The following is a 15,018-nucleotide window of genomic DNA, read 5'->3' as shown; positions in this document are numbered from 1 at the left end:
GAAGGGCTATGGCAAAAGAGTGGGCCACTGCTCAACTTCTGGAAAACTATTTATTTTTTTTAGTTATATCTAAGGTTCCTGACCTTTTTATGCCATAAAACAATACCATTAAGCAATAGTTCCATAGACCCCTGGTTTAGATCTACAGCATTGTAACACGCCCTTCCGGCCACCCAATTGAACCACGTGACCAACTAGCCTACGAACACATATGTGTTTAGAATGTGGGAGGAAACCAGAGCACCCGGAGGGAATCCACACAGTCACACACAACTCCTTACAGACAGTGGCAGGAATTGAACCCGGGCCACTGGTGCAGTAATAACATTACGGTAAACGCTACACTATCACGACACCACGAATCGCTGAGGGAAATCTTGTAAATCAGCTATGATGGGCGAATTGCATGTAGGAAATTACAGTGAGGGGAGTGTCAGGGTGCTATTTCCTCTCCCAGTAAGCATCACACGAGGATTGACAATATGGATGCGTCTGTGCTGGAAAACAGACATTAAAATTAAAAGAATCTCAGGGCAGTATATGGTAACATATACAACAGGAATTCTGCAGATGCTGGAAATTCAAGCAACACACATAAAAGTTGCTGGTGAACGCAGCAGGCCAGGCAGCATCTCTAGGAAGAGGTGCAGTCGACGTTTCAGGCCGAGACCCTTTGTCAGGACTGGCGAAGGGTCTCGGCCTGAAACGTCGACTGCACCTCTTCCTAGAGATGCTGCCTGGCCTGCTGCGTTCACCAGCAACTTTTATGTGTGTTGCTATGGTAACATATACATACTTTAATAATAAATTTACTTCAAACCTTGAAGCACGGTAATGTAGTGGTTAGCACAACACTTTACAGTACCAGCGACCTGGGATCAATTCCCGCTGCGGCCTGTAAGGAGTTTGTTTGATCTCTAGCAAACTAGAGGGCCTGAAGGTAGGTAAGTCCCCTGGTCCTGATGAGATGCATCCAGGGTGCTGAGGGAATTGGCGGAGGTTATAGCAGACGCATTGGTAATCATTTACCAAAATTCTCTAGACTCTGGGCAGGTCCCGGCAGATTGGAAGACAGCAAATATCACGCCACTTTTTAAAAAAAGGATGTAGGCAAAAGACAAGCAACTATAGGCCAGTTAGCTTAACATCTGTAGGCGGGAAAATGCTTGAAGCTGTCATTAAGGAAGAAATAGCGAAACATTTAGAAAGGAGTGGTTCCATTAGACCAGCGGTCCCCAACCACGGGGCCGCAAATCATGTGTTACCGGGCGGCGAGGAAACGATATGAGTCAGCTGCACCTTTCCTCATTCCCTGTCACGCACTGTTGATCTTGAACATCGGGTTGCCAACTGTCCTGTATTTGCCGGGACATCCCGTATATTGGGCTAAATTGGTTTGTCCTATACGAAACCACCCTTGTCCCGTATTTCTCCCACTAAGGTAGAGCGTTCCTGTGAAACCTTTTGTTCTGAAATGGCGTAAAGCGAAGAAACAATTACCATTAATTTATATGGGAAAAATTTTCATGCGTTTCCAGATCCAAAAAATAACTACCAAATCATACCAAATAACATATAAAACGAAAATAACACTAACGTATAGTAAAAGCAGGAATGATATGATAAATACACAGCCTATATATAGTAGAAATAATGTATGTACAGTATAGTCGGGAAGATGAAGGCAAAACTGATTTGTGGAAAAAAATTGGCACGTAGACGCATGCGCACACAGGTGCCCGCGCAAGGCTTCATGGTCACGGTAGTCTTTTTGTGGTAAAGTGTCCCGGGATTTGACTGCTACTTTTGTCCCTTATTTGTGAGTGAGAAAGTTGGCAACCCTAACTGTAAGAGACATGTTGAGGTGAGTTTAACCCTACTTGAACACCCCCCCCGGTCGGCCGGTCCGCAAGAATATTGTCAATATTAAACCGGTCCGCGGTGCAAAAAGGGTTGGGGACCCCTGCATTAGACAGATGCAGCATGGGTTCAGAAAGGGCAGGTCCTGTTTGACAAATTTACTGGAGTTCTTTGAGGACATAGTGAGTGCAGTGGATAGAGGGAAACAGGTTGGATGTCATATACTTGAATGTCCAGAAGGCGTTCGATAAGGTGCCACACGAGAGACTTATAAATAAGATACGGATGCATGGAGTCGGAGGAAGTGTATGGGCATGGATAGTGGATTGGTGAACCGATAGAAGGCAGAGAGTTGGTATAAATGGGCGTTTCTCCGGTTGGCAGTCAGTGGTGGGTGGGGTGCCTCAGGGGTCGGGGCTGGGCCCGCAGCTGTTTACCATTTACATTGATGATTTGGAAGAGGGGACTGAGTGTAGCTTAGCGAAATTTGCTGTTGACACTAAACTGAGTGGAAAAGCAAATTGTACAGAGGATGTGGAGAGTCTGCAGAGGAATGTAGATAGGTTAAGTGAGTGGGCCAAGGTCTGGCAGATGGAATACAATGTTGGTAAATGCGAGATCATCCACTTTGGAAGGAATAATAGAAAAGCGGATTATTATTTAAATGGTGAAAGATTGCAGCATGCTGTTGTGCAGAGGGACTTGGGAGTGATTGTGCATGAATCACAAAATGATGGCTTGCAAGTACAACAGGTTATTTAGAAGGCAAACAGAATGTTGGCCTTCATTGCTAGAGGGATTGAATTGGAGAGCAGGGAGGTCACGCTGCAACTATACAGGGTACTGGTGAGGCCGCACCTGGAGCACTGTGTGCAGTTCTGGTCTCCATACTTGAGGAAGGATAGACTGGCTTTGGAGGCAGTACAGAGAAGGTTCACCAGATTGATTCCAGAGATAAAGGGTTTAACCTATGAGGAGAGATTGAATCACCTGGGACTGTACTCTCTGGAGTTCAGAAGAATGAGAGGCGATCTTATAGAAACATACAAAATTTTGAAAGGGATAAGATAGAAGTAGGAAAGTTGTTTCCATTGGTAGGTGAGACTAGAACTAGGGGACATTGCCTCAAGATTCAGGGGAGAAGATTTAGGATGGAGATGAGGAGAAACTGTTTTTCCCAGAGAGTGGTGAATCTGTGGAATTCTCTGCCCAGGGAAGCTGTTGAGGCTTCTTCACTAAATATATTTAAGATTCAGTTAGATAGATTTTTACATAATAGGGGAATTAAGGGTTATGGGGAAAAGGCAGGTAGTTGGAGCTGAGTTTACGGACAGATCAGCCATGAACTTATTGAATGGTGGGGCAGACTCAATGGGCCGGATGACCTTCTCCTGCTCCTATTTCTTATGTTCTTATGTTTCCCGTGACCGCACGGGTTTCCCCCGGGTGCTCTGGTTCCCTCCCACAGTCCGAAGACGTACATGTTGGTAGGTTAATTGTCTTGTGGTTAGACTAGTGTTATATTGGTAGGTTGTTGGGTGTACAGCTTGTTCTGCACTGTATCTCAATAAATAGAATAAATATCATGTTTGTTTATTTATTTATTTGTAGTTAAATGATCTTCCTTCATCCTTCAAAACTCCAGTGAGTACAGGCCCAGAGGCACTAAATGCTCCTCATACGTTAACCCTTTCGTTCCCGGGATTGTTCTCATGAACCTCCTCTGGATCCTCTCCAGCACCAATACACCCTTTCTTAGATAGCGGCCCAAGACTGCTGACAGTACTCCAAGTGTGGTCTGATCAATGCCTGATAAAGCCTCAGCATTGCTTAACCCATACTGAGTCCTTGAAAGTGAACCTCTAGGTTGCCGAATCAGTTCAGTGTTGTGGTAAGTGAAGTTATCTACGCTGGTTCAAGAGCCTGATGGTTGAGGGGTAACAACTGTCCCTGAACCTGGTGGTGCGGGTCCTGAGGCTCCTGTATCTCCTTCCTGATGGTTGAGGGGTAATAACTGTTCCTGACCCTGGTGGTGTGGGTCCTGAGGCTCCTGTGCCTCCTTCCTGATGGTTGAGGGGTATAACTGTTCCTGAACCTGGTGGTGTGGGTCCTGAGGCTCCTGTACCTCCTTCCTGATGGTTGAGGGGTAATAACTGTTCCTGAACCTGGTGGTGTGGGTCCTGAGGCTCCTGTGCCTCCTTCCTGATGGTTGAGGGTTAATAATTGTTCCTGAACCTGGTGGTGTGGGACCTGAGACTCCTGTACCTCCTTCCTGATGGTCGAGTGGTAATACAGTAACTGTTCCTGAATCTGGTGATGTGAGTCCTGAGGCTCCTGTATCTCATTCCTGATGGTTGAGGGGTAATAACTGTTCCTGAACCTGGTGGTGTGGGACCTGAGGCTCCTGTACCTCATTCCTGATGGTTGAGGGGTAATAACTGTTCCTGAACCTGGTAGTTTGGGTCCTGAGGCTCCTGTATCTCCTTCCTGATGGTAGTAGTGAGAAGAGAGCACGGCCTGGGTGGTGGGGGTCCCTGATGATGGATGCTGTTTCCCAACAATTAAACTTCATACCACCAAAAGACATAGGGGTGGAATTAGGCCATCCAGCCCATCGAGTTTGCTCCACCATTCGATCATGACTGATTTATTATCCCCCTCGGCCCCTAATCTCCTGCTTTCTCCCCTTTACTTTTGACACCCTTACTAATCGAGAGCCTATCAACCTCCAGTTTAAATATACCCAATGACCTGCCTCCACAGCTGCCAAGTGGCAAAGAATTCCACAGATTCACCACCCTCTGGCTGAAGAAATTCCTTCTCATCTCTGTTCAAAAGGGACATCCTTGTATTCTGAGGCTGTGGCCTCTGCTCCTAGAATCTCCCAATATTGGAAACATCCTCTCAACATCCACTCCATTTAGTCCTTTGAATATTCAATATGTTTCAATGAGATCTTTCTTCATCCTTCTAATCTCCAGTGAGTACAGGCCCAGAGCCATCAAATGCTCCTCATACGTTAACCTTTTCATTCCCAGGATCAAACTCGTGAACCTCCTCTGGATCCTATGGTCCCCTGGTGACTGTTGGGAGATTGAGAGATACCTGTAATCATTTTGGCAATTCAGCCTAGTGTGACACGAACTGAGTCCATTCTCTGTCTGTACAGTGAACAAACACACATGGGCAGCACAGTCACATAGCATTTAGCGTAATGGTATTACCCCAGCAGCCGTACAATCCGGGTTCAATTCTTGCTGCTATCTACAAGGAGTTTGCACGTTCTCTACGTGACCACGTATGTTTCCTCTGCATGCTACGGTTTCCTCCCACACACCAGAGATGTACAGGATAGGGTTTGTAAGTTGTGGGCGTGCTGCGTCAGTGTCTCCATTACCTCAGAACCTCTTGAACGCCTCTAACATATCTGCCTCCACCACCCCTCTGCATGATATACAGCTAGACAATATTGCCCAAAGATCAAATGACTCCCCTGTCAAATTTCAGCATTTGCTGCGGAAAGTCGTTTCCCTCAGTGTGGATTGATTGTCTACGCTGGAGCAAAGGAGGGTGACTTGACAGAGGTGTAGAAGGTGATAGATGGACAGCCAGAGATTTTTGCCCACTGAAATGGGGAGTGACTAATCAGAATCAGAATGAGGTTTAATATCACTGGCATATGTTGTGAAATTTGTTGTTATGTGTCAGCAGTACATTGCAATACATAGGAATGAAAACTGTGAATTACAGGAAGTATATTTATCTCTGTAAAAAGTTAAATAAGTAGAGCAAAAACAGAGGAAAAGTAGTGAGGTAGTGTCCAAGGGTTCAATGGCCATTGAGGTATCTGATGGCAGAGGGGAAGAAGCTGTTCCTGAATCGCTGAGTGTGTGTCTTCAGGCTCCTGTACCTCCTCCCTGATGGCAGAGGGGAAGAAGCTGTTCCTGAATCGCTGAGTGTGTGTCTTCAGGCTCCTGTACCTCCTCCTTGATGGCAGAGGGGAAGAAGCTGTTCCTGAATCGTTGAGTGTGTGTCTTCAGGCTCCTGTATCTCCCCCCTGATGGCAGAGGGGAAGAAGCTGTTCCTGAATCGTTGAGTGTGTGTCTTCAGGCTCCTGTACCTCCTCCCTGATGGCAGAGGGGAAGAAGCTGTTCCTGAATCGTTGAGTGTGTGTCTTCAGGCTCCTGTACCTCCTCCCTGATGGCAGAGGGGAAGAAGCTGTTCCTGAATCGTTGAGTGTGTGTCTTCAGGCTCCTGTACCTCCTCCCTGATGGCAGAGGGGAAGAAGCTGTTCCTGAATCGTTGAGTGTGTGTCTTCAGGCTCCTGTACCTCCCCCCTGATGGCAGAGGGGAAGAAGCTGTTCCTGAATCGCTGAGTGTGTGTCTTCAGGCTCCTGTACCTCCTCCCTGATGGCAGAGGGGAAGAAGCTGTTCCTGAATCGTTGAGCGTGTGTCTTCAGGCTCCTGTACCTCCTCCCTGATGGCAGAGGGGAAGAAGCTGTTCCTGAATCGCTGAGCGTGTGCCTTCAGGCTCCTGTACCTCCTCCCTGATGGCAGAGGGGAAGAAGCTGTTCCTGAATCGCTGAGCGTGTGTCTTCAGGCTCCTGTACCTCCTCCCTGATGGCAGAGGGGGAGAAGCTGTTCCTGAATCGTTGAGTGTGTGCTTCAGGCTCCTGTACCTCCTCCCTGATGGCAGAGGGGAAGAAGCTGTTCCTGAATCGTTGAGTGTGTGTCTTCAGGCTCCTGTACCTCCTCCCTGATGGCAGAGGGGAAGAAGCTGTTCCTGAATCGCTGAGTGTGTGTCTTCAGGCTCCTGTACCTCCTCCCTGATGGCAGAGGGGAAGAAGCTGTTCCTGAATCGTTGAGTGTGTGCCTTCAGGTTCCTGTACCTCCTCCCTGATGGTAACGGTGAGAAGAGGGCAGGTCCTGGGTGATGGGGGTCCTTACTGATGGCCATCACCTTTTTGAGGCTTTGCCTGTTGAAGATGTCCTGGGTAAAGTGCCCATGATGGATCTGGCTGTGCTGACAACACAATGCAGCCTTTTCTGGTCCTGTGCATCGATGTTTCACACCAGATCGTGACGCACCCAGTCACCAGCATTTGTCTGAAATTTGTACATTGCATTTTCCTGAAAATGCTAGGTGTCAAAGAGGGTCTTAAAGGAGAAGAGAGAATTATAGAGATCAGAGAATAGGCAGCTCAACGTGCAGCCAGCAATGGTGAGGACAGTACTCTGGGAGTTCTCAGGAGGTCATATGACATAAGACATAGGAGCAGAATTAGGCCATTCGGCCCATCAAGCCTTCACAGCATTCCATCATGGCTGATTCATTATCCCTCTCAACCCCATTTTCCTGGCTTCTCCCCATAACCTTTGAGACCTTGACTAATCAAGAACCTGTCAAGCTCTGCATCGCGGGCTGAAAGACCTGGACTGTGCTGTTATGTTCTATGTTCTAGAAGGAGGTGCTGGTAGCAAAAAATCAACAATCTTCAATTCTAGTCTAATGGGCATTGTAAAATGTGATTGGACAGACAAAGAATCCTCAAATTAGAATGAGCAGATGTAGAATCTTTCATTTTACATCCTGTCCTGTCGGAGAGAAGCGTTAGTTTGATCTTACAGCAGGTTAAAAGGTCAGGACAACAGAGTGGGCTGAAGGGCCTGTACTGTGTTGTAAATGTTGCATGTTCCATCATCAGTGGCCACTTGATTAGGTACACCTGTACACCTGCTAGTTAATGCAAATATCTAACCAGCCAATCATGTGGCAGTAACTGAACACATAAAAGCATGCAGACATGGTCAAGAGGCTCAGTTGTTGTTCAGACCAAACATCAGAATGGGGAAGAAATATGATCGAAGTGATTTTGACTGTGGAATGATTATTGGTGCCAGACAGGGTGGTTTGAGTATCCCAAAAGCTGCTGATCTCCTGGGATTTGAACACATGACAGTCTCTAGAGTTTATAGTGAATGATGTGAAAAGCAAAAAAACATCCAGTGAGTGTCAGTTCTGTGGGTGAAAACACCTTGTTAATGAGAGAGGTCAGAGGAGAATGGCCAGACTGGTTCAAGCTGACAGGAAGGTGACAGTAACTCAAATAACCACGTGTTACAACAATGGTGTGCAGAAGAGCATCTCTGGATGCACAACATGTCAAACTTGAAGTGTGTGGGCGACAGAGTGAGAAGACCACAAGCACGCACTGAGTGGCCACTTTATTCGGAACTTCCTGTATCTCACAAAGTGGCCACTTGAGTGCCTGTTCTAGTCGCAGTTTTCAGGGCGTGGAGATGTGTCTGAGGGCCTGGGCTTGACAATTGGGGTTGATTTCCACAGCAAACCTCAGATCCGGAGACGGTCCATGTCTTCATTCCTGCCCAGGCCGTGGGAGCCATCATCGGGAAGAAGGGTCAACATATCAAGCAGCTGTCCCGGTACGCTGAGGCATCCATCAAGGTGAGCTGATGGCTTATCTCAACTTGCCCAATAAAGATGACCTTAAAACATTTGAAATAACTACTACTTAGGACCTTGTTTTGCTATTACTTAGTATTTTCTATACTCTTCACATTTGATGCCCAGTAACTTGTTAAATGTAACGTGATCTCACTGCTTTCAGAATTGTGTGCATCTGCAATGGGATAGTAGTACTGATCAGCTAGGTTAGAGAAACAAACTTTGATTTCTTAGACTTTCCATAACTGTTTTGCTAGTAACTCTTTTATTTTTTTCAGTAGCCATTTCTCAATATGAGACACAGGAGCAGAATGAGATTCTTCAACCTCTGCTTTAAATCTACCCACCCTCTGGCAAAAGAAATTCCTCCTCATCTGTGTTCTAAAGGTGCATCCTTGTATTGAGACTGTGCTGTCTGATCCTAGACCCCTTCCCCAACCACAGGAAACATCCACTCTATCTGTGTCCTCTGGTCCTAGACTGCCCCACTATAGGAAACATCCTGTTCCCATCCACTCTATCTGTGTCCTCTGGTCCTAGACTGCCCCCACTATAGGAAACATCCTGTTCCCATCCACTCTATCTGTACCCTCTGGTCCTAGACTCCCCCACTATAGGAAACAACCTCTCCACATCCACTCTATCTGTGCGCTCTGGTCCAAGACTCCCCCACTATAGGAAACATCCTCTCCATATCCACTCTATCTGTGCCCTCTGGTCCTAGACTCCCCCACTATAGGAAACATCCTCTCCACATCCACTCTATCTGTGCCCTCTGGTCCTAGACTCCCCCACTATAGGAAACATCCTCTCCACATCCACTCTATCTGTGTCCTCTGGTCCTAGACTCCCCCACTATAGGAAACATCCTCTCCACATCCACTCTATCTGTGTCCTCTGGTCCTAGACTCTCCCACTATAGGAAACATCCTCTCCACATCCACTCTATCTGTGCCCTCTGGTCCTAGACTCCCCTCACTATAGGAAACATCCTCTCCACATCCACTCTATCTTGGCCTTTCAATATTTGATAAGTTTCAATGAGATTCCCCCCCCTTTCATTCTTTCAACTTCTGAAGAAAACCTCATGGTTCAGTTGGGCCACAATGTGGGACCACATTGCATGGACAGTAGGATAACTTCTGGACATGTCCCAAATAATTGGTGATTGGTTGTCCGTCGTATCCGACGATGCCAATTAGATTTGTGCAACTTCTTTATAGCTATTGATTTATTTAGAGATACAGCACAGAGCAGGCCCTCCCAGCCCAACAGCCGCACCACCCAGCGACCCACCTGTGTCACCCTAGCCTCATCACAGGACAATTTACAAAATCAGTGAACTTACTAACCCATATGTCTTTGGACTGTGAGAGGCAACCGTAGCACCTAGAGGAAATCCACGTGTTTGCAGGAGTGATGGTATGACCTCCTTACAGACGACTCTGGAATTGAACTCTGAACTCCAGGACGTCCCAATGTGTAATCGCGTCGTGCTAACCGCTACTCAACAATGGCGCCTGGTTGCTGTTCTTCCATTGTAATGTGAGCGGCAGAGGGAAGCCTGTGATTGCACTGGAGCAATTCCCTCCAGGCTCGACAGGACAGGAGGCTCAGAGACCTCGGCCTTCACCCTGCCTTGCGCAACTGGATCCTGGACTTCCTGTCAGATTGCCGGCAGGTGGCAAGAGTGGGCTCCCTCACCTCTGCCCCTCTGACAGGTGCCCCCCCAGGGTTGTGTCCTGAGTCCCCTCCTCCACTCCCTTTACACCCACGACTGTGCTGCCACACACAGCTGCAATCTGCTGACCAAATTCACAGACCATACAACTTTGATCGGCCTCATTTCTAGCGGTGATCAGACAGCCTGCAGAGGAGGAGTTAACACCCTGACACAGTGGTGCCAAGGTAACAACCCCTTGCTCATTGTCCAAAAAACAAAAAAGCTGATTGTGGATTACAGTCGGCATGGAGACAGGCCCATCCCGATCAACATCAAGGTGACTGCAGTTGAGATAGTGCATAGTTTCACGTTTCTCAGTATACACATCACCAAAGATCTCACCTGGATTGTACACACCGGCTGTGTGGCAAAAAAAAAGCACAACAGCATCTCGTCCACCTCAGGTGACTGAGCCCCCAAATCCTCAAGACCTTCTACAGGGGCACGATTGAGAGCATCCTGACTGCCTGGTACGGGAACTGCACCAACCTTGATCACTGGGCACTGCAGAGAGTGGCACGGACAGCCCAGCGCATCTGTGGATGTGAACTTCTCTCCATTGAGGACATTTACAGCAGCAGGTACAGAAAGGCAGCCTGGAAGATTATCAGGGACGCCCCAACCATAAACTGTTCCAGCTGCTTCCAACTGGCAAACGGTACCACAGCATTAAAGCCAGGACCAACAGGCTATGGGACAGCTTCTTTCTACAAGCCATTAGACTTATCAATTCACATGTCTCTACATTGCAACGGAGTCGTAACACAGATTTTTACTCCCTCACGTTGTGGGGTGGATGTAAGATTTAAATAAAATCAATTCAATTCCATTCAGTTCTACTCTCTCGACATCAGGAGTCCAATTCCAGTGGTACGAGTAATCATCACAGCTGGGCTCTTCCTTGGTTGCAGTGGATGACCATGAATTTTGTGCCGTGGCACGCCCTTCGCTCTCCACGGAGCGTTGCAGAACCACCTTCCTGGCTGTTGGACCTCACTGTGAATTTCATCCTCCCAGTCCGCCAGAGCTGGCTTCGTATGCTTGGACAGCCGTGTCCCTATCTCACCAGGGTGTGGCCGCTGTCACATGCAAACAGCTACTCGGAGCTGCAGGTGAGAGCTGAGTGTCCGGCAGGGACAAAAGGTGAGTGAGCTGTCCGTAAGACCATAAGACATAGGAGCAGAATTAGGCCATTCAGCCCATTGAGTCTGCTCTGCCATCTCATCAAGGCTGATCCATTTCCCTCTCAACCCCATTCTCCTGCCTTCTCCCCTTAACCTTTGACACTGTGACTAATCAAAAACCTATCAACCTCCATTTTAAATGTACCCAATGTCTTGGCCTCCACAGCCATCTGTGGTAACAAATTCCACAGATTCACTACCCTCTAGCTAAAGAAATTCCTCTTCATCTCCATTCTAAATGGACATCACTCTATCCCCCACTATAGGAAACATCCACTCTATCTAGGCCTTTCCAGTGAATACAGACCCAGAGCCATCAATCCTAATACGATAAGACTTTCATTCCCGGAATCATTTTTGTGAACCTCTCAACTCTCTCCAATGTTGGCACATCCTTTTTTAAATAAAGGGTCCAAAGCTGCTCAGAACACTCCATGAGGCCTCAGCAGTGCCTTATAAAGCCTCAGCATCACACCCCTGCTCTTGTGTTCTAGTCCTCTTGAAATGAATGCTAATGTCACATTTGCCTTCAATGGCAAATTAACCTTTAAGGAAATCCTGCACGAGAATCCCTAGCCCCTTTGCACCTCGGATTTTTTTGAATTTCCTGCCCATTTAGAAAATAGTCTATGCTTTTATTCCTTCTACCAAAGTGCATGACCATACACTCCTTACACTGTATTCTTTACTCATTCTCATAATGCGGGGGTCCTCAAGCCCCTCGTTAATGCTAAGTGCCCATGGCATAAAAAAGGTTGGGACCCACTGTCCTAATCTAAGTCCTTCTGCAGCCTTCCTGTTTCCTCAACACTACTCTCCCTCCACCTATCTTCGTATCGTCCGCAAACCTGGCCACAAAGCCATCAATTCCATCATCCAAATCAGAGACACATAACATAAGAAGATTAGTCCCAACACCACCTCCTGCGGAACAGCACCAGTCACTGACAGCCAACCAGAAACAGCTGCCTATATTCCCACTCTTTGCCTCCTCATGTCAAGTCGTCACTTTTTATTGTCATTTTGACGATAACTGCTGGTACAGTACACAGTAAAAACGAGACAATGTTTTTCAGGACCATGGTGCTACATGAACAATACAAAAACTACACTGAACTACGTGACAAAAAAACAACACAAAAACTACACTAGACTACAGACCTACCCAGAACTGCATAAAGTGCACAAAACAGTGCAGGCATTACAATAAATAATACACAAGACAATAGGCACAGTAGAGGACAGTAGGTTGGTGTCAGTCCAGGCTCGGGGTATTGAGGAGTCTGATGGCTTGGGGGAAGAAACTGTTACATAGTCTGGTCGTGAGAGCACGAATGCTTCGGTGCCTTTTGCCAGATGGCAGGAGGGAGAAGAGTTTGTATGAGGGGTGCGTGGGGTCCTTCATAATGCTGTTTGCTTTACGGATGCAGCGTGTGGTGTAAATGTCTGTAATGGTGGGAAGAGAAACCCTGATGATCTTCTCAGCTGACCTCACTATCTGCTGCAGGGTCTTGTGATCCGAGATGGTGTAATTTCCGAACCAGGCAGTGATGCAGCTGTTCAGGATGCTCTCAATACAACCTCTGCAGAATGTGGTGAGGACGGCAGGTAGGAGATGGACTTTTCTCAGCCTTCGCAGGAAGTAGAGATGCTGCTGGGCTTTTTTTTGCTATGGATCTGGTATTGAGGGACCAGGTGAGATTCTCCGCCAGGTGAACACCAAGAAATTTGGTGCTCTTAACGATCTCTACGGAGGAGTCGTCGATGTTCAGCGGAGGGTGGTCGTTCTGTGTCCTCCTTAAGTCAACAACCATCTCTTTTGTTTTGTTCACATTCAGAGACAGGTTGTTGGCTCTGCACCAGTCCGTTTGCCGCTGCACCTCCTCTCTGTATGCTGACTCATTGTTCTTGCTGATGAGACCCACCACGGTTGTGTCATCGGCGAACTTGATAATGTGATTCGAGCTGTGTGTTGCAGCACAGTCGTGGGTCAGCAGAGTGAACAGCAGTGGACTGAGCACACAGCCCTGGGGGGTCCCCGTGCTCAGTGTGATGGTGTTGGAGATGCTGCTCCCGATCTGGACTGACTGAGGTCTCCCAGTCAGGAAGTCTAGGATCCAGTTGCAGAGGGAGGTGTTCAGGCCCAGTAGGCTCAGCTTTCCAATCAGTTTCTGAGGAATGATTGTGTTGAATGCTGAACTGAAGTCTATGAACAGCATTCGAACGTACCTGTCTTTTTTGTCCAGGTGGGTTAGGGCCAGGTGGAGGGTGATGGCAATGGCATCATCTGTCGAATGGTTGGGACGGTACGTGAACTGCAGGGGATCTAATGAGGGGGGCAGCAGGGTCTTGACGTGCCTCATGACGAGCCTCTCGAAACACTTCATGATGATGGATGTGAGAATAATGGGACAGTAGTCGTTGAGGCAGGACACTGAAGACTTCTTCGGCACGGGGATGATGGTGGCGGCCTTGAAGCACATAGGAACAATGGCACTGCTCAGGGAGATGTTGAAGATGTCAGTGAGAACATCTGCCAGCTGGTCTGCACATCCTCTGAGCACTTTGCCAGGAATATTGTCTGGTCCAGCAGCCTTCCGTGGGTTGACCCTGCACAGGGTTCCCCTCATGTCGGCCACGGTAAGACATAGCGCCTGGTCACTTGGAGGAGGGGTGGTCTTCCTCGCCGCCACGTCATTTTCTGCCTCAAAGCGAGCATAGAAGTTATTCAACGCATCTGGGAGGGAGGCATCACCCACGCAGTCAGGTGATGTTGTCCTGTAGTTGGTGATGTCCTGAATGCCCTTCCACATGCGCCGCGTGTCGCCGCTGTCCTGGAAGTGGCTGTGGATTCGCTGGGTGTGTGCACGCTTTCCCTCTCTGATGGCCCGGGACAGTTTGGCCCTCGCTGTTGTTAGGGCTGCCTTGTTGCCTGCTCTGAAGGCGGAGTCTCGGGCCCTCAGCAGTGCATGCACCTCCACGGTCATCCGTGGCTTCGGGTTAGCGCGTTTAGTGATGATCTTGGCCACAGTGATGTCATCGATGCACTTACTGATGTAGCTAGTCACTGCCGTGTACTCCTCTAAGTTGGTGGAGTCGTCATCGGTTGCAGCCTCCCTGAACATGTGCCAGTCAGTGTGCTCAAAGCAGTCTTGAAGAGCAGAGATGGATCCTGCTGGCCAGGTTTTCACCTGCTTCTGAAGTGGTCTGGAGCGCCTGACGAGCGGTCTGTATGCTAGAATTAGCAAAACAGAGATATGGTCTGAGTAACCGAGGTGGGAGTGGGGCTCCGCCCGGTACGCATTGGGAATGTTTGTGTAAACAAGGTCCAACGCGTTCTCCCCTGTCGTTGCAAAGTCCACGTTCTGATGGAATCTGGGGAGCAGTGACTTAAGGTTCGTGTGGTTAAAATCTCTGGCGAGAATAAACAGTCCCTCAGGGTGTGCGTTCTGCAGTTCACTAATAGTCCCCATACAGATCATGGAGCACCTCCTTAGCATTAGCGCTGGGGGGAAAGTACACACTGACTATAAGGACAGTGGTGAATTCCCGTGGCAAATAAAATGGTCTGCATCTACCAGTCATAAACTCCACTAGCAATGAGCAGTGTTTTGAAACCAGCAGAGAGTTCCTGCACCATTCCGTATTGATGTAAACACACAAGCCATCGCTGTGAGTCTTACCGGAGAGAGCTGCATCCCTGTCTGCTCGAAACAAGACGAGCCCATCCAGCTGACTGGCAGTGTCTGGGGTTCCATCGGAGAGCCACGTTTCCGTGAAAACAT

The 15,018-nt window shown here is 48.1% G+C and overlaps 1 protein-coding gene across 1 annotated transcript in view; it reads left to right on the top strand.

Moving 5' to 3' along the window:
- Positions 1-15,018, top strand: part of igf2bp1 (insulin-like growth factor 2 mRNA binding protein 1) — a 250,578-nt gene that overhangs the window by 199,519 nt on the left and 36,041 nt on the right. Inside the window, exon 8 of the mRNA XM_072249785.1 lies at positions 8,207-8,326. Within this exon, the coding sequence (XP_072105886.1) occupies positions 8,207-8,326 (120 nt within the window). The remainder of the gene's footprint in view (positions 1-8,206; positions 8,327-15,018) is intronic.

The sequence above is a fragment of the Mobula birostris genome, chromosome X (genome assembly GCF_030028105.1).
Source record: "Mobula birostris isolate sMobBir1 chromosome X, sMobBir1.hap1, whole genome shotgun sequence".
In the NCBI taxonomy this organism is placed as follows: domain Eukaryota; kingdom Metazoa; phylum Chordata; class Chondrichthyes; order Myliobatiformes; family Myliobatidae; genus Mobula; species Mobula birostris.
Note: the sequence above shows the minus strand (reverse complement) of the source record. Positions and strands in the feature narration are given on the sequence as shown.